The following is a 27,183-nucleotide window of genomic DNA, read 5'->3' on the forward strand; positions in this document are numbered from 1 at the left end:
AAACTCAGTAATCTTATATTGAAAATAACAAACCCCTAATGTAAGGTTAAGGGGAGCGCTATCTTAAGGGGAGGATATATTGAAAAATATTTTCAAAAATATAGATTAAAATTACATTTTTATAAAAATTATGTTTTCAAATTCTTCCAAATTATTACAAATTATTATCTTAGTGTTAGTTTGCAAATCCTTGACAATTGTGTTTTTACAAACTATTATTTCAAAAAAATATGGTCAATATAAAAACACTAAAGTCCAAATCTTGCTCGGCTCTGATACCTAAACTCACATTAATTAACTTATTTTAAATGTTTTCTGAAAATCATAGCCACATATGTTTAAAAACATTAATATCTGGTTTGTGAAATTTATTGATTTTGAAAAGTAGAACTTCCAAATTATTATTCAAGGTTAAATTCTTCCCTAAACTTGAATTAGGTTGTCTTCTTTCAAACCCTTTTTGAAAATCATATTGAAAACCCATTGCAAATATGTTTACAAAGGTTTTAAAAATATCTTTAAAAATTTTAAAAAATGTATTGAAGATAATGATGAGAAAACTTGAAAATTTATTATAACAATGTTTTATTTCTGTGAAAAATCTTTGAACTTTTTGAAAAATTGGTTTCGAAACTCTTTTTTTGAATTACACATGTTTTATTTCTAGACGAGCTCTAATACATAATCTTGATTACTCCCTTCGAAAAATACTTTTACCGACATTATGTGCTTTGAAATTTCTTTAGAAATTCTTGTGTACTTAAAAATTACTTTGATATGTTGTTGCTTGTTATTCTTGCGCTTATTTTATACTCTTTTTTTTTTTTTTTTTTTTTTTGGTGATGCATGATAAAGAGGGAGAATATGAGATTAAGTTTCAAAAATCGAATTTAAAACTTAAAAATTATGATTATTAATGCATATTTGTTGCTTAGCTAGAAATAACTTTTTGTTACTAACTTTAACTCAGTTTATTATTACATCAAGAGAGGAAAGATTGTGGGTGCAACTTTCACTAATAATCTAAATTTGGTTTTGATGTATGACAATGTGTTAAAGTTAGACCTCTTGAGCTAAGTGTGTAAGCTAACAAACTTAATGGATCTAGAGAACCAGACACCGGGCTAAAGTCCAGTTAGATTTGGAGGACTTGATAACTGGAAGCCCAAATAGGTCCAGAGAGGACTTGATATTTGACAGAAAGTTGGTAGGTCAAGAGATCAGAGTCAAGTAAGTCTACAAATGATAATGGAGATAAGCACTAGAGGAGAGAAATCTAGTGAGACTGAGTTTCAGTGGGACTATAGGTGTTGGTTCAATTTAGATCTATTTTGGAAATCTAACTTGAGACCAACACTAGATCTTAGCCTTGGTAAGACAGAATCTAACTCATAAATATATATAAATTGCTCATGCATATATTTTTTCTAACTCTTTTTTTTTAGAGAAATATGCAGCTCTTTGAATCCTACATGTGTGGACACTAATAGAGCCTGATTCTGAGTCTAGAGTCAAAAGATATGGCCTTCAGAAGGTTGTTGTGTCAAACAATGGATTATAGATGCCCCGGGATGATTGGAGGCGCTTTGGGACCTTCGGAGGTGCCTCAGTTGGCTGGAGATGCCTCAAACCAAAATTTTTGTCATCGAAGAGGACAACGATAGCAATGGATCAGATAAAGATCATTGGAGGCGCCTTGGGAAATTGGAGGCGCCTCCAATGACCTATGTAAGGATAATTCATTCAGAACTAAAGATATCACTTCCATACAAGCTTCCAAGTTGAGTTTTCTACGCCATCTCCATACTACCGCTCTATTGTGACTGTGCTATGCCCAACTACTGCTGTTAGAGTGACACCGACCTCAAGCTACGAACTACAACTACTATAAGTGTCAGTATAATTTAAGTTTGTTTTCAATTATAATTGTCCATGTATAAGAATGTGTAGATTGTTATACTTTCCTCATTTATGTATTCTGTTTCTTTGTTCGAGGATTTTTCGAAGGAGATTTTAGTGAATTACCTAATCAATACGGTCCAAGGGATCGTGGACCTTATAGTAAGAGCTGTCGAAGGCTTCGAATAAAGTAAAATTAACTTGCGTACTTTCTTTTTACTGCTTTCGATTAATTGTTTTTCTATTGCGCACTCAAAATTTTGATGAGTGTTTTAGAAACAAAAAGAAAAGTTTTAAAATAAGATTCACCCCCTCTTTCGTTTGTTTTCGATCCTATAGTTACCTTGTACAATTGAATGCCAATTTGTTTGATTTGTCTTTATAGTTGATGGTTATATATCCACCTCAGGTTAAAGTTTAAAATGAGATTCATTCATCGCTTATAAGTCATTCCTCCTACAAATAATAGTTAGTTATATATTATAGATAACAAAAAGTCAATAGAAAAAAATAAAAAAGAAGTACATATCACCATATATCATTCAAATACCATATAATACAAGAACTATTAAGACAAAATAAAATAAACAAATAAATAAAAGAATAACTAATTGATAATAATTGCAAATTTTATTTAAGTTTGGTTTGAAAGAGTAAGCACATGATTAAAGGCATGCATATTCATGTAAAATATAACTAAAATTTGTGTTGGATATATGTGAATGGAGAATAGGTGGAAGATGTATGAAGCTTCATTGTGAATAAGACTTTAGTCCCATATTGGGAGTTTCAAGGCATATTAGTTGGTTTATATTGATTCACATGCATTGATGATGTGTACAAATGTATGGGGAGAAGCTCTTTCCCACAGGTGCACAGGGGGTACAAATCCAGGGTTTGGATTGCATTGAATCATTTTGACTCATGTGCAAGCATTTCCTATGCACTGAGATCCTATATAAGGAGGTTGCGACCACAGACAAAAGTATACACGCTCAAAAAGTTGAAGCTCTCCACCTACATTTCCCTTCTCCTCTGTCGTGCATCTCTTGCTTGGCGAAGTGCCCGTAATAACAATCAGGTACCTCTTAGTTCACTGTGACCATCAGTACTTGGTGGGGATCATAGTTCACTGTTGTATCTTGGGAAACAGACGATCCGAGGAAACCTTGAAGCACAGCCGGAGGTGGGGCGAATCTGTTTCAAGGAAACTGCGACTCTCGCAGGCCCCGGTCCATCCGCCCGCTCAGATTTCGCATTCTCTTGGCTGGCCTTTGCATTCGCTCAGCCTCTAACTCGGTCGGCATTTTCGTCCGATCGGTTGCATGCTCATCCGATAGCTTAGTTCGTTCAGTCGGCCTTTTCATTCGCTCAGCCACTAACTCAGTCGGCATTTTTGTCCGGTCGGCTGCTCAGTCAGCCTTTGCATTCACTTGACCGCTAACTTGGTCAGCATTTTTGTCCGGTAGACTGCACGCCTGTCTGGTTGCTCAGTTCGCTCGGTCGCACGCCCAATTCGCTTGGTCATTCGCTCGCTTGCCCGACCGCCCGCTCGGTTAGTTTGCCCGGCCAACCACTAGCCCCGACCGCTTGCTCGGCCTCTTCCTCCGCTCAGCTGCAAGCCCATCTGGCTGCACACTCGCTCGGCCGATCACTTGCCGGGGCTGCTCGCTCGGTCTACTCGGTTGGTCACTCGTCCGGCCGCTCGCTCGGTTTGCTCGGCCGGTCACTCACTCAATCGCTCGCTTGGTCGGCTCGACCACTCGACCCTCTGCCCAATCGGACATTTGGCTGATCAGCTCGCTCAACCACTCTTCCCGCTCGGCACTGTGCAGTCTGCCTTCAACACTTGGCAAAAAACCAGCTCCTGCTGGCAGCCTGAGATTATCGATTCAGATAATCTCGATAGATAAATTTAATTTAATTTAATATATTTAAATTTGACTAATTTCCTAATATCTCCCATAATAAATTATTTTATCGAACAATATGTGCTTCCTCATTTGAGTATCAGAACCAAAGTAAATGTAGTTGTTGTTGAAATCAATAGGTAGAGGAAAGAAATAATATAAAACTTTTTTGATAATCTTATTACTAAAGTCAATAGACTTATTTATACAAATTGTCCAACACAATAATGGAAAGATTAAATAAGACATACAATCATAATAATTATAAACATAGTAATATAATAGACTTGAAAATATTATTTTTCCTATTTAATTTATGTCGATCTTGATTGCGTGTCAAATATAATAAATCTCAATTGAATGAAATCAATTAGAGATTATTTCTATTATTGTCATTACCCCCCTCCCCCCCCCCCCGACAAACTCAACGGGAGTGCCTAAACGTTGAGTTTGAGTGCTAACTGATGAAATGTTGTCTAGATAATGACTTAGTAAATATATCAACAATTTGATCTTCCGTAGAGATATAGGAAATCGAAAGTTGTCAAGTCGCCACACGCTCGCGAACAAAATGAAAATCAATCTTTACATGCTTGGTACGAGCATGAAAAATAGGATTTGCCTCAAGATAAGTTGCTCCAATATTATCACACCATATTTTGGGCGTAGCAGTTGGGAAAAAGTGTAATTCTGAAAGAAGAGATTGTAAACAAATAATTTCTGACATTGCGTTAGCGATAACTTTATATTCAGCTTCAGTACTCGAGCGAGAGACTGTAGGTTGCTTCTTTGAAAGTCAGGAAATAAGATTTCACCCAAGAAATATAGCATATCCACTAGTAGAACATCTATCTTCGGGAGATCCAACCCAATCTGCATCACTGTAAGCAATCAACTCCCGTGAAGACTGACGATATAAAAAAAGACCATGTAGAATAGTACCTTTGAGATATCGAAGAATTTGCTTAACACCTACCCAATGATGTTCAGTAGGAGCATGCATAAATTGACAAGCACGATTCACAACAAAAGCAATATCAGGTCGTGTAATTGCGATATATTGTAGGACACTAACAATAATACAGTAGATCTGGGGGTCAGACATTAAAGAGGAGGATAAAGGTGCAGTGAAACCACCCTCAATAATTGGTGTGGAGATAGGACGTGCACCATCCATTTTAGCTCGTTGTAGGAACCCAGTAATGTATTTGCTCTGAGAGAGAAGATAACCTTTAGAATGTGAGGGAAACTTTATGCCAAGGAAAAAACGAGCATTGCTAAGATCGCGAATAGGAAACTCTTGACGGAGAAGATGTAGTAAAGTAGTAATGTCGTTTTGATCATTACCAGTTATTAATATATCATCCACATAAATTAGAACAAATATTGAAAATTTCTCATTACATTTGTAGAATAGGAAAGAGTGTTTTTGAGCCAGAAAATCCCTGAGTATGAAGCCAAGTAGATAGACGATGAAACCATGCACGAGGTGTTTGTCGAAGACCATATATAGACTTCTGAAGTTGACACACATGTGTTGAAAGTTGCGGATGGATGAATCCAGGAGGTTGCTCCATATAAACAGTTTCTTCAAGGTGTCCATGAAAGAAAACATTAGAAACATCTAATTGGTGTATTGGCCAATTGGAGCTTACAGCTATAGATAGTTGTAATTTTGACGACTAGACTAAAAATATTATTGAAGTCAATACCTGGCTGTTGATTAAAGCCTTTAACAACAAGACGAGCTTTGTAACGTTCGATAGAACCATCTGCACGATACTTAATTCGATAAACCCATTTAGAGTCCACAATATTCATAGATAGAGTACGAGGGACTAAAGTCCAGATTGTATTAATAAATCCTAATTAATTGAAATCAATTAGATATTATTTTCATTATTATCATTAGTTGCTGTAATAGTTTATAATAAAATTTTCAATGACCAGTGTTACAGTGGCGGATTTGACAAATTCTTTCTTACTGCCTTAATCAGTCATAGAACGATGGGGTTGATCAACACAGACATAACTTGATTCATGGTTTCTCCATCAGCTTTGCCATATCCATCTCCATTCTGGTAGAAGAATTGTGAAGCTCGAGCTATGTCCATTGCCACTGTCTTCAACATCTCCTCGAACGAAGACGCAGCAGCCCGATCTCCATTCATAGACCTCCAGTTACCTCGTATTAGCTCCTTCACCTGCTCACGAGCCACTCCCTCTGAAACACCTCTCTCGTGCATGCAACACTGAATGGATTTTGGAACATCTCCTCGCTCAATTTCCGCCTATATATATATAAACATTAATTATATATAAAGCAAGATCAGAGCCGCATGATTTTAACAATATATCCCTTTCTCTATACATGTGTGTATATATATATACCGTTGAAGTAGCTAAGTCGTTATAAAGTCGACCGAGCATGGAAGAGGGCTTTGCAATGGCCAGGTACTCTGAGAAACGCTCCAAGTCTTGCTTGGTTAAGTCGTCGGCCATGCAGTAAGCATTCGTGAAGATGGCAGGGCCTGATATGGAAATCCATGTGTTGTCCAAATATTCATTAATGGTTGGTGTGTAACCTCGGTGATACCATTTTGCCTCCACCAGATATGCTTTGCACAGATCTGCCCACTGAATTAAACAGATCCCCAAAAAAATCACATGCATGTTCCCATACTGAAGAACAAGGAGTTAATTAATTACTAATTAAGTGCTTGCTACTTACTGATCTCTTGAGGTAAGGTATTACGTCCAGTCCCTTCTCCTTCATCACCTTATAGCCATCGTCGTTTATCGTGTTGAAAAGCGCAAGGAATAAGATCTTCATGTAGTCTGGCAGTTGCTCGATCGCGTTAATATCCCATCTGATGATGAAGTTCATTTTTCCAACAGCACAAGTAATTAGTATCTTGTAAAATTTCTCTGTTAATTGTATATATTCTGATGTTAAATTTCTCTTCACCTATCGACGACACGAGTGAAGAGCTCAAGCTCATCCAGGTTACCATAGACGTCGTAGACATCATCGATCATTGTGACAAAGCAGTTTCCTTTTGTTTGTGCGTCTCTGAAGCTCGAGTGTTCTGGTTCAAATGCCCAGCCCACTGTCCATAAGTAGTTCTCAGTCAATCTGTCTCTGGCGAATGGTAATTTCTCAACAACTCCGAGATTTGCCCACCATCTATACATATATGTAATTAATCATCATTCGGTTTTGGACTTGAAAAACTAATATAACTTAATTAGCTTCTTCACCTGGAGAGAGCACTGAGTTCTTTCTTGTAGATGCTCTGGACTGAGTTGAAGTCCAGCTTAGCAAATTCAAGTAGAAGAGGGTTGTTGATGACCATGACCTCTCTTTGGCATGCTTCAATGAACCACCTGGCGTGCAGTCTCTCCATCCTCCAATTCAATGGAAGTTCCAGAGCATGTGCCGCTCTCTCTTTAAGCTTCATATCAGAGCCTTCTTCTAAGAGATTTTTGAGGTGTTCAGTCGTTAATTCCATGGCTTCTTGCAGAACCATCTGTCCATCTCTCCATCTTTTTCATAATAAGAAGCCTCATACAGACTCAGCATTCCTTCCGTGTGGTTCTTGAGACCGTCTATAAAGTGGCCTTTCACATCTCTGAATTCCTCGAAAATGTCTTCATTCAGAAAGAAAATTAGTTCTGAACAATTATTAATTTAGATGTGAATTTTGATCGATCACCTTCAGAAATGGAGAAGCCATTTTCCCTGAGAAGCCTGAAGAGCAATGCGGAGGCGTGAAGGTCATCCTTAAATGTCGAGCTTATCTCTTCTAAAGAGGAGTGAAGATTTCTCAAACAGCCTTTAATGTCGTCTTTGAAATGATAAGCTACTCCTAGCTGCTGCAGGTGGTCGATCAACCGGAGCTGCTCTTCCACTTCCTTCTTCTCGCATATCACTTCTGCAATTCTCTCTTTCAGCAACATCAGTCTCTTTGTCTGGTCCTTCTCCTCCACCTTCAACTAATTAACTTCTGATTTTAAACTTAAAACGATCGAAACGGAAGAAAGATAATGAAACAGAGGTCGAGGGAGTGATCTCCTAACCGGAGGCTCAACGGTGATCAGTGACTGTATGTAGTCATTGCTCCACATGTTGGGCTGGTAATGGGCCGATCTTCTGGCCGCCTCCGGCGATTGCCGATCGGCAGTGCAGTACTGGACGAGTCGGTGGCATGGCTGCTTGGCGGCGGTGGATCGCCGGAGAGCACGGAAAGGGAAGTATGATGGTGGAGCAAGGAGGAGAGACATGTTAACGGTACGACTGCCGATATTTTACTTGGATTTCCAGATGATCCGATGATCTATGCATAGAACTGGAAGGCCAGGGGGCATTATTTATGCAAAGCGGGGCGGAGGAACAAGTGAGCTACAAAATGAATGTTTTTTTTTAATTTAAAATTTATTTATTTTTATTATTCTTCTAAATATTTTTGATTTGCGTGAAGGCAAACTATTTTATAATCTAGTCAAATAAGCTATGTAGCTCTTAAATATTTTTGAAAAATTTTGCCACAAAGTCTCTGGAAGGTGATTATTATCTAACTTCGGTCACTAATTTTATTAATGTATTGGGGAGCTTCTTTTGGACAATACTCTCAACCACCCTTAAAAGAGAAAAAAATGATACCTTTTATAATTATTTACCAGACAAATATTATTATTATTATTATTATTATTATTTTTATTCCAACCGATATATCATTGAAAAAATAAATAAAAGATATTTGTTTCCACTCCACAGATTGCATTTGTCTTGTTGTTCACTTTGCCCGCTGGATTAATTAATCAGACGAACTTGAGGTGATTAAGGTGCATGACCGAGTCTATATATAATGGTCTTTCAAGATGATGATTAAGATATGAAATATTATTATATAAAATCATGAGATTAAAATTTGATAAATCTAAGTATGTCTTTTCTCATATCTTATCCATCTACACTTACTAATGATTAGTAGTCATCTGTGATTTACCTCCTCTGTATTGGCTTAGAGACGGATTGACGGGATGCTGCGGGCGAGCGAATCACCTTTGTCTATATATTAAAAAAATCATTTTTAGTCGCATTAGCTATTTAGTTTATGTCGATTAATTTTAGAGATTATTGCCTTAGCTCTATAGAAATTTTCCACTTGTTATCAGAGTAAATTAGAAAACACTTGTAATAGACGACAGATTAGCCCAATGTTCTTAGGTCAACAACACGTTAAGAGAAATTCATCTGTTAATTCATGAAAATTAGAACTCAATCTTTATATTATGACACTTTGAGAGCTATGGGTGATTAGGTCCGATCGTTTCGTTGATGATTTGTTACCGCGGAAACTTGAAGCAATGCTAACTCGTTAGATTTTGCTTGGTTTCCACCTCCTTGAGGTAACTAATCCAAGGGTTCACTCTCCTCACTCACAAATGCACTGTGAAAACCTCATTCCCAGAGGTGGAGAAGCTTCGTACAATCTCAACTCGAGAAATACAACAAAGATACAACAAGAATAAGGAAGTAAATATAATAATGAAAAATCTTACTCTTGATCTTTTGTTGCTCTGGACTGCCTCTTGATACTTGGAAAGTGGAGCAACACTTCTCTTACAAGACCGTAAGAACTGGCGAAAATGGAGAAGAAGAGTGATTTGAATCATTCACGAAATCCTTTATATCCTGTTGATTTATGATTCCCAATCGATTGACCTTCACTACAATAAAACTGTTAAAAGACAACACCACAAAGACAATAATTTTAGATTTTTTTTTTTTTTTGTAATTTAGCAAAAGACAATGATTTTTAACAAAACCATTGTCTTTGATGCAACAGTTACCCCAAAAGATAATAGTTTAACACTATCCATTGTCGTTTAGGGCAATGATTTTTTTAAATAATGATTTCGTCATGAAAACGATATCAAAATAATTTTAAGTACTGAACCCCCTCTAACTACACTAATGTAGTATAGAAATGACTTGGGTTGTCTCTCAACGAAAGTAACGATAGGATGGTAATCTAAGATTGTATGTTATTCCTATTTTTGAGATTTTTAATATAAAAATGAGGATTTTGAATTTTGATTCTAAATCTAACAAACGAAAAGCAAAGCAAGTAGGAAACTAATCTAGTGCTGGAATGAAATCTAACTAAGTGTGAATAATTAATCCACAAGGCATTGTCACACTACGCTATGGATTAATTATCAACACAATTAAACTAAGGAATAAAATGACAAAGTATTAAATGAAACCTAATCTAGTAAATGAAAGACAATTCAAGTAATAAAAGTTAAGTCTAACTTAACTATAATTATAGAAAATAAAAGGCAACATGAAATAAAGTAAGCATTTAACGAACCCTAAAGCATTAAAGAAATCTAATCTAACCTAACCTAATTGCATTCAATCAAAACTAGAACTTAACGAAATTGAAAGAACAAAATAAAGCAAGAATTAAACAAACTAAAATGCATTAAATTAAACCTAACTAATGGTTGAAGCAATTGATCGAACATGTTGCGTGCATGAAACTAATTAAGCATAATATGTGCAATTTAAACATGGGGAACCAAGTTTGATACAAGCATTCAATCAGAAGCATCAACACAAGAAAATTGACATAATTAATAGAATTAAACTAAGAAATATAAACCACAATCCATTCATTCACTTCAATACCAAGGACTACCCTCGTCGTCACACAAAGGGCCGAAGATCGAACCCTGAACTCCGGTGAACAGTAGCACAAGCTTGTTAGTTGTTGCCGCTTCGCTAACGATGAAGATTCGAATCCTCCAACGAAGAACCCCTCCGCTGGAAGTGAAGATGGACAACCACCGCTCACCTCCTTTCTCTGTCGCTTGAACCCCAAACGATGGAGCTGTTAGGAAGAAGCCAGACGGTAGAGATTGTACCGGAGAAACCCTCTCCGGCGAGGTGAAGATCGGAGCTCGCTGCTCCCGCCAATTGTGCTCGCTACCGTCACCGCTCAGAATCAAGAAGCTGAGGAGTGGACTGTGGATGGTCGGGCGGCGACAGTGAAGAGAAGAAGAGGGGTCGCCGACGGGTGGTGTGGAAGAAGGAAGGGGGAAGTTCGCGAGCCCTAGCTTATGCGAAGAAGAGAGAAGAAAAATGGATTATTGGATTTTGGTTTTGGTTGATGGATTTGGATCCATTAAGAGGATGAAATTGGGCTTTTGGAATTGGGCTTTAAGAGTAGGCTAAGGATTGGGTTGGATTTTTGAAATTGGACTTGGAATTACATTGAATTGGAGCTCCACTTCTTGATGAACTCTTGGATTATTTGATCCTGATCAACGACCTTGATGCTTCCCTAGAAAACAAGATGTACCTTTTAGATAAAATCCTAGAAAATATAGGAAAAATTATATCAAGACTCTAAATAGATATCAAAAAACATGATATAAATGTAGAATTAAGCATACGAGAGGGTAAAAATGCTAAGTATAAGAGCCAAAATAGTACATCAAAATGCTAGTTATCAATTAATAATGCATTTTACAATGTTTTCTAAAATTGTTGTCTTTAAGAATTTTTTTTATCTTAACAATAGTTGAGACAACAGTTAAATGAACCATTGTAATTGAGAATATTTTCACAATGTCTGGAACAATAGTGCATAAATTATTGTCATTGTGATAATAAGACAACTGCTATAAATCGTTGTAAATGAAATTATAATCGTTATATTTTTCCCGCCTCAAAACTCGCTCAAAATTGGGGCACATGTGTGACTTTCATTAGTAATCACAAAAAAAAACTTAAATGAAAAACTTAACCCTATGGTATGTAATGTGGTAATGGGGCTTTACACTCCTCTAGTATGTTATTCTTTTCATTACCTGTTCATTTCTTTGTCTTCTCACCTCATGATAGATCTCTCAAATCTCACATCTCTATCTATTTTTTTTTAGTCTTTTTGTTTCAATCAATTGCATTATTAAAATTAGTTATGAGCAATATTGATCCTTATTTTCTAATTATAACAAATGTTAACAAAAAAAGTTTTCAGTCTATTCATGAACATTAAGTTACAAGCTACATTTTTAATCATTAACTGTTACGAGATTCCCTTCATATTCTAAAATGATTAATTTGACAGTAGCAACTACAATATTAATAGAAGGATGATGTTTGTTGCTGCGTTTCATTTCTAAGCTATCAAATTAAGATATGACATTGGCAAGTTCATTTATCTTTGGAATTGGAACTAAAATTATCTTTGGATTAATTTTAGATATGCTGATCGGATTCGTCACAAAACATCATTAGGAGAAGTTTCTAATGAAGTGATTTTCAAGTTGCCGAGAGTATCTCAACAGTTGAGGGCGAGTTCTAATTCTTTTACTAATCTCTTATGTTCCACTTTACTAATTACTTTTAAGTGTAAGTGACCAATTTTCTGTATGTACTTTTTTTTTTGCTAATCTTTATTTATATTACATTTTGTATAAGAGATTTGTTTGTAGCTTTTCCCTTTCATATTTAGATGAATAGCTTCTTCACTTTTTCAAGAATTCCTTTTCTAATTTTGGTTTTTGTTATGTAGTTTTCCCTTCAATTGTGCTTTGTAACTTTGAATCATTTCAGTAACCTTAACTACAATTAAGATTCTAATGGTGTTAATTATATTCCGTCTAGTAAATGGCAAGGACACATAAGAATAAAGCAATAGCTCACCATCTTAGTATGCTGAAAGTTATTACCCTTATCTTCCTATCTTCTTGAACTTGATTATTCCCCTTAGTTCGTCTTTCACTTTATTAATGCCATTAATTTTGCCTGACCATTTATGGCTACTCTTAACAATTTTCATGTTTGTATGTTCTAACTACTTTAAAAAAGTTGGGTTCATTTTGAAACCTGAGATTGCATATTTTTTGGTTGAACAAGATAATGAATGGAAGTAACACCCAATGCACTTGTCTTTTTATTTGATACCATCTCAATTTATTAAATCTTAATTAAACGAACCTGACAATTACACAGCATAATACCTAGGCTATAAGAGAGAAGTAGCACCTGTGGATATAAATAATTTACTTGTAAAACATGATACTTTTTCCATCAATGAATCTCACTTTCTTTTACCATCAATTACATTGCAAAATATAAAGGAACTATTGATTTTCTAGTCAATAAATCTGACTTTCTTTGTCTTTATAAAATATCTCATTCTAGCATCTTTGCTTCCTCCAGTTACTAGATCTACCAGGGGTCATTGAGGGTGCAAAGTATGGCAAGGGTAGAGGAAGGTAGGTACGAAGTAGGTTTACCTTGCATGGTGGTCTGTTTGAAAGAATTTGATAGTACAAAGAAAATGAACTCTTGAAAGTTGAATTCATAGTTTTGCATGGTTATATTGTTCTAAAGGATTGTTATCTCCTTGGCTCCATCCTTCTTACGGTATATGGAATCCTTTAATTCTGGTATAAATATTTCTCTTTTCAGGTATCAGTATAGCTAGGACATGCAATTGTATCTTGATTGTTCTTGATGCTATCAAACCAATAGCTCACAAGCGGCTTATCGAAAAGGAACTTGAGGGATTTGGAATAAGGTAAAGTAGAAGATGAGTTTATCTATCTTTACAGGTTCTATATCGTATTAAGTGTATGACATAAGAGATTATATCAATTAGTTGTGAGGTAGGCCGCTCTCTCCTTTATGTGATTTACTCTCTATTAGTGGCCTTTGTTGGTTAATGGGCTTCTAGTGATCATGTAGGTCGTGTCCTCAAGGATTAATCTTAGAGGTTATCTTCTATAGCTTTATTTCTTGTTTTTTTTTCTTCAAATTCAAATAGAAAAATTCCTTTGGACGATATAAGTTCCACTAATTACAATATCTCAAAATTATTTAGAATTGAATTTGTGGTGGTATGTGCTACATCTTGGTGCCCAACTTAAATACAAGACTGGTGGAGATATTTTGTGTGACCTTGAACTCACTAAATTTTGCCCCTTCTGTGTGCCTTATCTGCTACTTGTCACGATATCTCTATTCAACTAAGTTTTTCTATTCTATAAGCTCAAGGTGGGATTTCTCGATACATACATTGAAAGTCCCTAATACAAATAAATGACCAGAGAGTTTGCTATTTGATATGTATTGCTTAATACCCATATGCAGTGTCTCTTGCCACCAAGCACTAGTAATCACGACGAACTGAAACCGAATTCGTCATGACAACAGTTGACCGTGATTCCACCAAGCATTAGTAGTCACGGCGAACTGAGAGGCACCCGAATGCTATCACGGGCACTCTGCCGATCAGGAGTTGCACGACAGAGAATGAGGGAATGAAAGTGAAGAGAAGCTTGTGTTGTTGTGTGTCTCTTGCCTGTGATCGCAAGTGGTAAGAGGATGAAGGATTAGTTGGACCCTTGGCGGCCGGCTATAAGGGGGGGGGGAATAGTCCTGAAAGATAAAAAAAAAAACCTTTTTCGAACTTTACAGCGTAATTAAAACTAACACTTGCATAAAAGGAATTAAGAAACTAATTGAGAAAAAGAGGTACCAAATTTATTTGGTTTGCAATTAGGGGATTACTAATTCAAGACCTTGAAAATCGCACTAAGATTCTTCTCTGGGCGAAGTAACCTCTTACAACGTTGAAGCGCACAATTACAAAGCTAAACAAGAAAGGAATTGATTACAAGTGATGTTTTTTTGCTTCTGGGATCAGAGATGTATTTATAACCCTGATCGGGGTGCTTGGAAGGGTTCCAGGTGCTTGGACACGGATAGAATTTTATCCACATCGTAACGGTTCGCGACATCTGTCATTTTGATAAAATTTATGGTTCGAGCGCTCGAAGCTATTCCGAGCGCTCGAACCGAGTTGACCCAGGGCGCGTATCGGGGGTGCCCTGGCTGCCCCGGTGGTCCGAGCGCCTGGATCAAGAAAGTCAACACTAGTTGACTTTTTTGGTCTGGGTTCCACTTACTTGGGTCCAGGTCTTCCACTCCGATTTCGCTTGCTTAGGTGATTTTAGTCATCTTGAATAGGACTCGCCTGAACCCATCTTCTGCCCTTCGAGTAGTCTTACGCTCTAGCTTCTCGTCCCTCGGAAACGTCATGTGCCTCCTTCTCGTCCATCAGCATACTTTTCTACAACGCCTCATCCCTCAGATGCACCGAGCCTGTCGGCTCTCTCCCATGTCGTCCTTCTCGCTAGCTGCTTCTTTCACTCGACCTCTTGTGCTTCTAAATTCCTGCACACTTAGACACAAGACATCAGATAATAATAGGACCTAACTTGACTTGGTTGATCACATCAAAATCATTACGGGGTACTTACAATTAGGGATGTAAATGAGCCGAACTGAGCCGAATAGTATTAGGCTCGAGTTCGGCTCGTTTAAGTTATATTCGGGCTCGGGCTCGGGCTTGGGCTCAAGCTCGGCTTATTTTGGAATTATAAAGCTCGCGAACAGTTCGAGCTCGGCTCGTTATTAGCTCGATTATCATAGTTAACGAACCTAATTCATTAAGTGAGCTCGGACTCGTTTTCGGGCCCATTTTAGAGCTCATTTTTTTGGCTCGTTTTAAAACTCGTTTTAATATTCGTTTTAGAACTTATTTTTTGGCTCGTTTTAGAGCTCATTTTTTGGCTCAATATAAGGCTTGTTTTAAGGCTGATTTTTTGGCTCGTGAGCCTACAAACGAACATGTTCGCGAGCTCACAAGCCGAATATCCTTAAGTTCAAGCTCGAGCTCGAGCTCGGCTCGATAAAATAAACAAACGAACTCGAACGAGCTTTTTATCGAACCGAGCTTCGAATAACTCGCGAACCGTTTGATTCATTTACATCCCTACTTACAATCTTTCAATTTTTGATGTGGATCAACTCAAGTTAAGTTAGGGTAAAATAAGATATTAATAGATGAAGTAAATAAAATTACAACAGTAGATATGCAATAAAAAATTGTATCTCCCCCTTAAACTTAACTTCTAACTCTCCCTCTTTGATCACATTAAAATAGGGGTTTTACTAAAATAAGTTGAATTTAAAGTCTAAGAAATTTTTACTTGAAATTTAAAACCAGTGACTAACACTTTGGAAAACTTTGGAATTTATACTTAAAATTCTAATTTTTTTATTAAAAAATAATTTTAAACAGTAAATTATTTTTTAAAAAAAAATGCTTAAGAATAGTTCCGAAGTTCGAAATTTTCCAAGAGTGTAATAGAGCAAGTATTTTTGCAAAAACAAAAATTAAATTTTCAAAAATTAAGTTTTTGAGAATTTTAAAAGTTATTTTTTAATAGAAAATTCACATAAAATTCAATAACAAGAAAATAAATTTTGTAAAAATAACTCTGTGAGATATTTTTAATTTTCAAGATATATTTTTTTGCACAAACGAGTTAACTTTTAAAAAAAAACTTAAACTACCCTTTTTGAGTAAATAACAAATATTTTTAGATTGGGTAAATTAAAAAATTTTATCACAGCTAACTATTTAATAGTTAGTCAGTTAAACATTCATTTCAATAATTGACTTCTAGGCTATGGCGTTCTAGACAAAGTCTTTTAAAGAAATTAAATATTTAATTTTCTTTTGTTGGGACCGAAGGATGTTCACATATCTCCACAATGACATGATATTGTTCACTTTGGGCCTAGACCCTCATGACTTGCTTTTGGGCTCTCCCCAAAAGGTCTCATGCTAATGGAGATATCATGCATCCTTTTAAACCCATGATCTTTTCCAAATCTTTTCAATGTGGGACTTTGATTGAACCCCAATAATCCTCTCCTCAAACGAAGGACCACAATTACTCTCATGGTTCGGGCCTCCCCGCAAGCATCCAGTCACCCTGACTTGCTTTGGACCTCCCAGCAAGCATCTGCATCCTGTCACCTTGACCTACTCCCGGCCTCCCCATGAGCATTCGGTTACTTTGACCTGCTTCGGTCACTTTGACCTGCTTCGGTCACTTTGACCTGCTTCGGGCCTCCCTGTGAGCATCCGGTCACCCTGACCTACTCGTTTCCTCGCAAGTATCCAGTCACCCTGACCTACTCCAAGCCTTCCCGCAAACATCCAGTTATCCTGACCTGCTCCGGGCCTCCCCACGAACATCTGATTACTCATAACCCGCTTCAGGTCTCCCCACAAGCATCTTGTCACCCTGACTCGCTCAAGGCCTCCTCGCGAGCATCCACTTTCAGTCACTCTTAACCTACTCCGGACCTCCCTGCGAGCATCTGGTCACCCTGACCTACTTTGGGCCTACTCTTAACTTCGTTCAAGGCCACCCCACATGTCATCTGGTTTGAACCATGACTTTGATACCATTTATTGTTCCCAAAGGATGTTCACATATCTCTACAATGGTATGATATTGTCCACTTTGGGTCTATGCCCTCATGCCTTTGCTCTTAAGCTCTTCCCAAAAAGTCTCATGCCAATGAATATATCCTACATCCTTTTTAACCCCATAATCTTTCTCCAAATCTTTCTAATGTGGGACTTTGATTGAATCCAAACAATTCTCTCCTCAAACGAATGGTCATAATTACTCTCATAGTCTGGGTTTTCCCGTGAGTATCCAGTCACCCTGACCTGCTCTGGGCCTCCCCACAAGTATCTGGTCACTCTTGACCTACTCTGGACCTTCCTGTGAGTTGCCAGTCATCTTAATCTACTCACCTCCGCGCAAGTATCCGGTCACCCTGACCTGTTCCATCCTCCCTGTGAGTATCCGGTCATCCTGACCTGTTTTGGACCTCCCCATAAGCATCCGGTCACTCATGACTAGCTCCGGGCCTACTATCAACTTTGTTCAAGCCCACCCAACATGACATCTGGTCTGAACCATGACTCTGATACCATTGATTGTGACCGAAGGATGTCTATATATCTCCATAATGACATAATATTGTTCACTTTGGGCCTAGCCCTTCATGACTTTGCTCTTGGGCTCTACCCAAAAGGCCTCAAGCCAATGGAAATATCCTACATCCTTTTGAACTCATGATCTTTACCAAATCTTTTCAATGTGAGACTTTAATTGAACCCCAATAGTAACAATCTTATCGATCCTTAACTTAAAGCGTATAGAGAAACTGAAAGAATACCAATTTGCATTACCAAAAACTAGGCTTGTTTGAGCTCATAGCAATTTCATAGTGTTGTTGTGTCATTGTGGCTTGAGCATAGTAGCGTTTCACAGTTGGAGAAGCGTAAACTTGAGCATAGATGAATGGTATAAGCCTCTGGTTGTGACCTTTTATAGGCACCTGGATCAGTATAAGGCACCTCAAACAACCTCTTTCTGATCCTACTTTAATGCTAATTCAACTAATCTAGACGCTTGGATCCCTTCCGAGTGCCTAGCCAGTTGATATGGTAGCACCCGTCGAAGCTTTATCCAACCTCTTCCGACGAAGATTTATCCCTTCTCAGATACCTGGATCCCTTCGGGCGCCTAGGAGCTTATGTGCACCGACCAACCAAGATGCACCACCTCATCTAGAGGCAATGTTGAGTTTTGAATTGTCTAGGCACCTGGAACCATTCAAGGCACCCGGACCTCTGATTGCCTAAACGTCTAGAGTCCCTTTTACAGCCAGCTCCTTTTTGCTTCTTGCATCATAGTGTTAGCACAGTTATAATAATGATTATGATTGATAGCACTCGGAGTTGTCCAATCTCAACTTTATGTTTTCCATGAAACCTTAGGTTGGATCGACGTATATTTCTCTCTTTCCGAGCTCATCACTCTACTTAGGAGAATTTACTTGGTGTCCAACCTTGGTCCACCTAACCTTTTTGGACTTTTGCTCAGCTGATCTTGATCCTCAAGACTTTCTGCTAGACATCCGATTCTCGACCCATCTAGACTTCAGCCTAGTGTCCTCGACCCCCAGGACTTCCCTTCTGATGTCTTAGATCCGTTAGGACTTCCTACCTAGCCCCTCCAACTAGGACTTCCTTACCTAGTCCCACCAACCAGGACTTCCTTATTTAGCCTCAATTAGGACTTCTTTGCACACTTGATAAGCACATCAAAACATTATACATACTTAACTTTTAACCCTTTGCTAACATCAAAACTTAGGTTCAATCGTATGGTGCATCTTGCACCAACAAGGAGTATACAACTTCTCAAGTAAATTAATAAAGAAGCGAGTGTAACCTTTATTTGGAAGAACTTAGGTTCTAAAGAGATGCATTATTTATACTAGATGAATAATTAAAGTAATTCTATATAAATATAAAACATTTGTTCCATGATTTAAAATGTGGCTTTCAAGTCTTCTACACGATCATGGGCTTTGACCAAATTGAAATGATTTTTCCTCATGGGGTAAATTGAGGGTCAGTCATCCTATTTTCATGTGAGACACCTCATGAGATGGATTGCTGGTCATTCATCCTATTTTTATGTGAGGTGTTTTCAGGTGGATTGCATGTCGTTCGCCCTATATGTATATGTATATATGCAACACATGATGTAGTTTGTATTGAGTGAATTGCAGGTCGTTCACCCCATGTACATATGATACATCTTTTTTGGGTGAATTGTGTTGGTGTAGAAACCATCAGATGATTGAACCTAAGTTTTGATAATGACAAAGAGTTCAAAGTTCAAATTTCTTGTTGTTTAACAAGTTGAATTGAATGTGCAGGAAAGTCCTAAGTGATCTTAGGCAAAGGGAAGTCCTAGTTGAAGTTAGGCAGGTGGAAAGTCCTAGCTGCCGTTAGGTAGGTGGAAGTCCTAGCTACAGTTAGGTAACAAAATCTTGGTCTAGGGGGCTGACCAAAGTCTTGGCGAGTCGAGGACGTTGGGTGAAATCCTAGAGTCGATGGCACTAGGTGAAAATCTTGGGACACTAGGTGGAAGATTGGATGGGTCAAGAATCGGACGTCCGGTATGAAGTCCTGATGTCTTAGATGCTGAGTAAAAGTCCAAACAGTCTGGAGGACCGGTCTGACAAAAGGTAATTTCTCCTGAGAGGAGTAGGTGAGGATGTGTTTCTAGTTGAGGGAACAGTAGGCATCAGTTCGATTTAGGATTTTTAAAAAATTCGAAAGTCAAAACTAGATAGTCCAGAAATTATCAAATATTTTATTTCCATATTATTTTATTGTGCTAACTTTATTTTGCAAGGGTATGTTTGGTATCTTGGACTAATATGTCTTGTAGGAAGAGAAATGTACAAAAGAGCTTGGATAAATAGTGTTGGAAGGAGCCTTCCATGTGGTTGAAGGCGCCTCCGATGAACAGTGCTGGAGGCACCTTCTTTGTGGTTGAAGGCACCTTCGGGTGGATGAACTTCACAGATTACAGATGTTATCGACTCTAACACTACAGGGATAACTTTCACAACGGGAGGCACCTTCCATGAGGTTGGAGGCACTTTCAACCCTCTATAAAAGAAGTCTTCAGGCAAGAGCTTCAACACAATTAATATTCGAGATCCTTTTCTTGCATGCTGCTCCAAAGACAATCCGACGAAGTTGTAATGCTGCTCCGATGACCGAAAGCTCGCCTCTCTGAATTCTAAAGTTGTTTGTATATTTTTGGTTATTGTACTTTAATTATAATTATTCTTCGTCTCTATAATTGTAATTTACAGATGATAGTAAATTATCCAAAGTAAACATTCAACGAGTGTGGACTTTGAAGTAGGAGTCATCATAAACTTCGAACTAAGTAAAACCAACACGTGTTAGCGCTTGTTTTCATTTATCTTTATTTTCGTTGTGTTTATCTCCGATTTTTTTTTTAAAACGTGAAAGTCACGAGCACTATTCCCCCCCCTAGCGCAAACATCTTACAAATTACGGGTCATTCATCCTATGTATATATAGGTCGTATGTATTATATTTTCATGTACATTTTCTTATCTCCACTTTATACTTTGTGCTTACTTTCATTTTCCTTTAACTTCCAAGTTAATTACTGTGATAGGTAGATATATGTAGTAAAATTACTTCAGAGGTATGCATATAATTTAGTTAGTTTTTCTCTATTGCTCTAATATTGTTATAGTTCAACACGGAGATCAAAGCTAAAATTGTTACAAGCCTAGCTCGTACGGAGCGTGACATAACCGTTCTTGTTGTCATCCTTCATGCTTTGGTTACGTAGTCCACCTCCCAAGTACAGTGCATGCACTCAGATATTGCTGATTCTTTAGACGACCCTCGGGTGTCCCATACTATATTTCCTCGTTCTCCATAGGCCTCAAGCCATCCTGTAAACACGCCATGGTCACACTAAGTCGGTCGCCATATATTTATCCACTGATTTCTTGCACACACAAGTAAACATATATATCAAATCACAAAGCAAATCCTAACTTAAAACTCTTTACTAAAATCTCAAAACGTAAGATCACACTAAACTACCTAGAACACGAATACGCTAATTAACATAAACTACTTGGTCTGGCTTAAGTGATCATTACAATTCAGACAAACAAAAAAATTAAAACCTTCATATTAAAATTGAAATGGGACTCAAAGTGATATCATAAGGCAAACAATGGCCAAGAGAGGTAGCCATCACAATCTCTAAACAGGAACAGAGATTTTAGATAGTGAAAAGTAATTGGAATCGCATTAGAATACTCAACTTTAAACATACTTGGCACCTTCACAATGGCAAACATTCTGATTTCTGCAGCATGCATGGCCAACGTTAATTAGTCACCAGGAATATAATGCATGCACGAGGAACTTCTCACCGTGTTTACAATGGCATTTTATGACTAACATCCAACACTTGAAAGGATTTAATTTCCTCGTTAGATTATTTAACAAACGGCGCAAACATTCATGTCAATCGCAAGTCTAGTAAACACTAAAATTTCATTTCAATACAATTAGCAATAGTAGAAGATACTTGGAACAGAAACTCCTCGGATGCTAACGTATCCATGAACTGCTCCCTGCTGGTGCGCCTTCTCAGTATTTCCAATCCCGTATGCTTAAATTTCTTCATCTTCTTCCGATTTGAGAGAAACCTTTCAAATCTACTCTCCGGCATCATCATTTGTAAGTTAATCAGCTCCAATCCTGTCGAATCATGGAGCAAGTGTTGGTCTTCCCTTGCTGTTTCAGTGCTGCTCTCTGTGCCTGTAGAATCTGCTCGTATGTCAATCTTGGTATTGTAGTCATTGCACTTCTTGAGCAAGTCATTCAATATCGTGGTCGACGACTCATCTTTCAGATTGAAGTCGAGGTTGAAGATCATGCCCTCCTCTTTGTATTCCGGAGAAATAAATTCATTGATTCCTGCTAATCCCTGTCGATCAAAGCAAATTAAATTAGGTTATGCGTGCATAAATATTAAAGAAGGCTAGGCCAGGATTTTCCATCACGTTTGGGGCTCTGCTAGAATTCAGCACGAGGCAAGCGAGTCCCCTTGGGAAAGGAGTTCTGAAAAGATTCATCAGTGCAACCGAAGGATCTTTCGGCGGCAGGAAGGCGAGATGGAACGACGCGGTCTGGGCCTTTGGCGCTTCGATGCGCAGCTCATTGACGACGTCGACTAGGAGGGACTCGAGCTTTGGGCCGCGGACGTCGATGGCGCGGACGCTGGGGATCATGTAGATCAGGACTAGATGCTTGAGGGAGGCGGAGTGGATGCTTAGTTTGTCTATGCTGCGATTGATACCGTAGCAAAATATGAGTTGCAGGGTCTCGAGGAAGGGGTAGGAGGCGAGGAGGAGGCGCAGGAAAGAATCGCGAAGGAGGCAGTTTTCGATTCGGAGGGAGGTGAGGAGGGGGCAGGAGAAGGAGGAGGAGGGGCGTCTCCATAGCCGGATCCTGCGCAAGCAGAGACTCCGCAGGGACCTGATGCTCAAGAAGCCGGAGTCCCTGCCGCCGAGGTTGAGCCATCCGCAGTGGGAGGATTCGACGATGAGATCTTGGACTCCCGTCTCGGCGAGGCCGTCGACGAGCATATGTCGGAGGCGTTTGGGTGAATCGGCGACGTAGTGGAAGACGATGCGGCATTGGCGGAGTAGGGCGATGGGGAAGATGCGGTTTAGGGGTAGGGCATCGTCGAAGGAGAGAATCCCTACGTAGCAGCGGAAGGCGTCGACGCGGGGGATGAGGGAGGGGATGCGTATGCGGAAGTCGGAGCAGAGGGCGGAGAGGGCGACGCACTGCTTGATGGAGAGGAAGGAGAGGACGGAGGAGAGGAGGTTGTCGTGGAGGGAAGTGAGGAGGTCCTCCGCCGCGCCATCCTGCTGCTGCTGCTCCACATCGCGGCGTCTGATTGGGTTGCCATGGCGGTGGACCGCCGGCGGCTCACGCGGGCTCTTGTCATGGTCCGCCATAAGGAGACGGGCGAAGGCGTCGGGATCCAAGTATCGCCGCCTCCCGTTCAGTATTATTGATTGAGGGGAAACGATGATAATTAAAGTCTATAATTTTTTATAACCGACCAAGTAAATAATAATAATAATAATAATAATAATCTAATGATTATTGTTTTTTTGTTATCGCAATTATAAACGTAGTTTAGTATCAATTAAAAATTAATATTATTGATAATATATTTATAAGTTTGATAAACTAATTAAGAGAATTAGTTATCTTTGTCTCACTCTTTCTTATTTCATATAGTCTTTCTATCTTATAATAAATTAATAATGCATAGGGGATCATGACAAGCAATTGAGAATATTATGATGATGGCAGGACCTAGCCAATAATAATAATAATAACTCTTTAATATATTTTAAAAAAAAATTTAAAAAAAAATTCATTTGAATTTGGGATTAAGAATGATCGACTTAAAAAAAATAATTTATTTTTTAAAAATAAAATATTATTTTTATATAAAATTTAGTTTTCTCATTTAGATATTTTTTTAACATTATTAAATTATTTAATCTTTTTGAAACATTGTTGAATGTAAATAAAACTTTATTAATTTTAATTTTGAATTTTGAAGTTTTTTCTGATAAAGCAATTTACTTTATGTTGGCTGAATAAAAAAAATTTCTGATTCATGTTATTATCGAGGAAGAAAAAGAAAGAGTGAGAAAAAAATATTATCGGTCAAAATTAATGATTAGAAAAAAAATAGGCATGAAACACTGGTGAAAGAATAATTAGTTTATTAGGATTTTTTAGAGATATTGAGAAGGAAAGAGTTTATTAGTTTTATAAGATATATAATTAAATAGAATAAAATCTTGGCTATGTGCAATTATGAGGAAATAAGATTAAATAAAATAAAATCTTAGCTAATTGTAATGATGAGGAAATAAGTATATGTGTAAGGTATAAATATGAATAATAAGTTAATTGATAAGATGCAATTAATGAGTTAGCATGAAATTTATTAATGTGTATGCTATCATTAATTAATATTAATGACCTAATTTAATTTTTTTAATGTCAACTTAATTATTTAATCAATGAGCCCTAGGCATAGGCCTTAATGGCCTATGCCTTGAGCCGGGCCTGGATGATGGTCATCAACATTCTTCTCTCTCTCGTCGCAATGGTGTCTTGGTCATCAACCTTCTCAAGCTCTAGCCTGATCATGGTTGATTTAGTCTTATTGTATCACTTGGATCACTTGTTGGGATTGAGTCCGATGTTGAAATTCTATCTTGATTTTGTTGGAGTTAGGAAGGTGAGAAGGTGCCCCTTCCCTTTCCTCTTCCAATCCAATCACCTTCCTCCATAAATGAAGAAAGGGGAAGAGACCTTCTACACCTATATAAGGTCATCCAAGCAATCTAAAGGGATGAGGAGAATAAGAGAGAATGGAAGAGGGGGCTTGTTGTGCGCAAGTTTTGTGCAAAGTCAAAGAGAATGGGTTCGTCCCGTATGAAAGGTCTTTGTACAAGGTTCGCCCATGTGCACAAGATTAAAAGAGACATGAAGAACATTCAAGATTGGTTTGTCTAATCTTGAAAGAGAGATTTGATTTGTGAACCATGAAGAGCTTTTCAATTTGTTCGTGATCGCTCTTCTGACAGTAAGTCCAAAGATTATATTCTGTCGTGGATTGCAGATCTACGGGAGATCACTGTGAGTTTTTACAGATTTTATATTTCTATATTTTTCATGCTTAGAACTATCAACAATGGTATTAGAGCGATGCCAAAACATGAATCACTTCTCTTCATCGAAATGGAAATCTCTCTGACGCCAACACCAAGCAAGAACGCGATTGGGTTGCGATCTACCGTGGTTGTCGAGCCCCGAGAGGTTGCTGACTATCAGCTTCCGTGGCCGAAGTGTGCCAGCGACCACGTCGGGAGGCTGACAATCGAAGGTAATGACAATCACGTTCGTCGCGGCAGAAGAAGAGAGTGTCACGATCACGACAGAGAAGAGAAGAAGCAGTGTAATCGATTAAACTAATCAATTAAAACAGATCTTAATCAATTTAAAGTCTATGTAATCGATTAAACTAATCAATTAAAACAGATCTTAATCGATTTAAAGTCTGTGTAATTGATTAAACTGACGAAGCAAATCTGTGTCGTCGATTAGTGTAATTGATTCAAGCAATGTAATTGATTAAATGGGTTTTTAATCGATCTATGCAATCAATTAAACTGATGAAGCACAGTGAATCTATGTAATCGATTGGAGTAATCGATTCAAATAGTTTTTTAATCAATTGAGATAATCGATTAAACAAAGATGAACAGTATTAATTACTATTCATCCGTCAACACTGTTTGAAAACGATTATTTTAATCGATTAAGATTTCATGCATGAACAGTATATTATATTCATCATGCGTGAACCGATTGCTCACTATTTAATCAATTGAAATTGATTAATCAAAGTTCGATTAATTGAAATTTAACTATATCAACTTAATCCCTGATCTGGTTCAAATCATTGGTTGGTTTAACCAGACCAGTTTGATTCAATGATACCTAGATCTGGTTCAAATCATTTGTTGGTTTAACTAGTTCGGTTTATTATTAAATTAATTGGGGTGATTTTAAATTACGTATGTTGGGATGATCGAATATGACCAGATTAGTTCTATTGTGTCAAATTTGATTAAAAAGATTAAATTTGTTCTAATGGGTCAAACTTAATCCAATAGACATTGGTTTGATCAAATGGACTTGAATTTAATCAATAAGTTTGAGATTGACTTAAATAGGCTTAGATTTACAGAACATAGGTAAGAAATCCCAGTCCAGTTAGATTAGTTCTAATGTGGACATTGGACAGAGCTCAGGACATAGATTTCCAATCAACCAATCAAATGAATCAGTCGATTTAGACTCCTGAAAATCAAGAAGATTTATTTTTCTTGATTAATAATGTTGGTTCTATGCCTATATAAATTAAATTAAGTCAGTTTTGTACTGGTTAGTTGGTTTTGTACTAACTTATTTAATTTCAATTTAAAGATGGCACGGATGATTACCAGTCCTGGAAACTAGAATAAGAAGAGTTTCCAATCCTGGATAATTACAGGATTTGGGCGTTGATTCGTTCTCTGCCGGAGAATCCTAAGGTGGTAGCACACCAGATATGGAGGCTCTCCGAAAGGAGAACCTTATATGCATAGTTGTGTGTGGAACTACTTCACCATGAGTTCCTAGAGGAAGATCCTGAGGAATTTGAGAAGGATCTAGAGGAGGATCTTGAAGAATCTAAAGAGGATTCTGAAGAAGTTTCGATGATAGATCAAATTGAAAATCTTGAAGTTGGTCTATCTGAGATTATCTCAAATGAGTCCAGGTTGAAGGGGATTATGTTGGCCACTGCCACTACAACAAAAACTGCAAATGACAACGGATATTATCCGTTGTCGTAGGGTAAAAAAACCGTTGTAACTGAGGGTGTTGTAGAATGTATTGCCCTACGACAACGGTTTTGAATCCGTTGTCTTTGTAGACATTTGACAACGGTTTTTATCCGTTGCTGTTTATATGCCCAAAATTTGGCTACGAAGGATACGACAACGTTTTAAAACCGTTGTGGTAGATAATTTCAACAACAGAAATAAACCGTTGTGGTAGATATGTTTTACAACAGATATAAACTGTTGTGGTAGATAATATTTACTCGTTTTGCTTTTTTTAATATAAGCAAATCACCAATACAAAACTAAATATTTACTACATTAAATCCAAAATAAACATCCATATATAATTCATCTTGTAGCCACACATATACAAAAATCTACAAAAATGAGTTGTTACTTATCAAAATACACATGTTTTCCATTACTGTTCTCCATATACATTAAATCACATGTTTTCCATTTGCTGTTCTCCATATGGCTTTTAATTTACAAATTAGCAAGGCAAGCTACATCCTAACAAAGCTCACTTCTTGCATAAAAAAAACTCAAGCCTCACGA

General features: G+C 37.6%; 2 protein-coding genes across 2 annotated transcripts; both read right to left on the minus strand.

Moving 5' to 3' along the window:
• Positions 1-5,576: 5,576 nt before the first annotated feature.
• Positions 5,577-8,185, minus strand: LOC122048584 (terpene synthase 10-like). Its single transcript, XM_042610135.1, has 8 exons — positions 7,890-8,185; positions 7,526-7,805; positions 7,438-7,441; positions 7,071-7,355; positions 6,778-6,996; positions 6,541-6,679; positions 6,201-6,446; positions 5,577-6,100 (listed from the first exon to the last, which is right to left on the minus strand). The coding sequence occupies exons 1-8, from the start codon at positions 8,091-8,093 to the stop codon at positions 5,807-5,809; spliced, it is 1,671 nt and encodes a 556-aa protein (XP_042466069.1). The 5' UTR covers positions 8,094-8,185; the 3' UTR covers positions 5,577-5,806.
• A 13,441-nt stretch (positions 8,186-21,626) lies between these two features.
• On the minus strand, positions 21,627-23,206 carry LOC122049439. Its single transcript, XM_042610820.1, has 2 exons — positions 22,198-23,206; positions 21,627-22,121 (listed from the first exon to the last, which is right to left on the minus strand). The coding sequence occupies exons 1-2, from the start codon at positions 23,158-23,160 to the stop codon at positions 21,678-21,680; spliced, it is 1,407 nt and encodes a 468-aa protein (XP_042466754.1). The 5' UTR covers positions 23,161-23,206; the 3' UTR covers positions 21,627-21,677.
• Positions 23,207-27,183: the final 3,977 nt, after the last annotated feature.

This window comes from Zingiber officinale, chromosome 2B, assembly GCF_018446385.1.
Source record: "Zingiber officinale cultivar Zhangliang chromosome 2B, Zo_v1.1, whole genome shotgun sequence".
NCBI classification, from domain to species: Eukaryota; Viridiplantae; Streptophyta; class Magnoliopsida; order Zingiberales; family Zingiberaceae; genus Zingiber; species Zingiber officinale.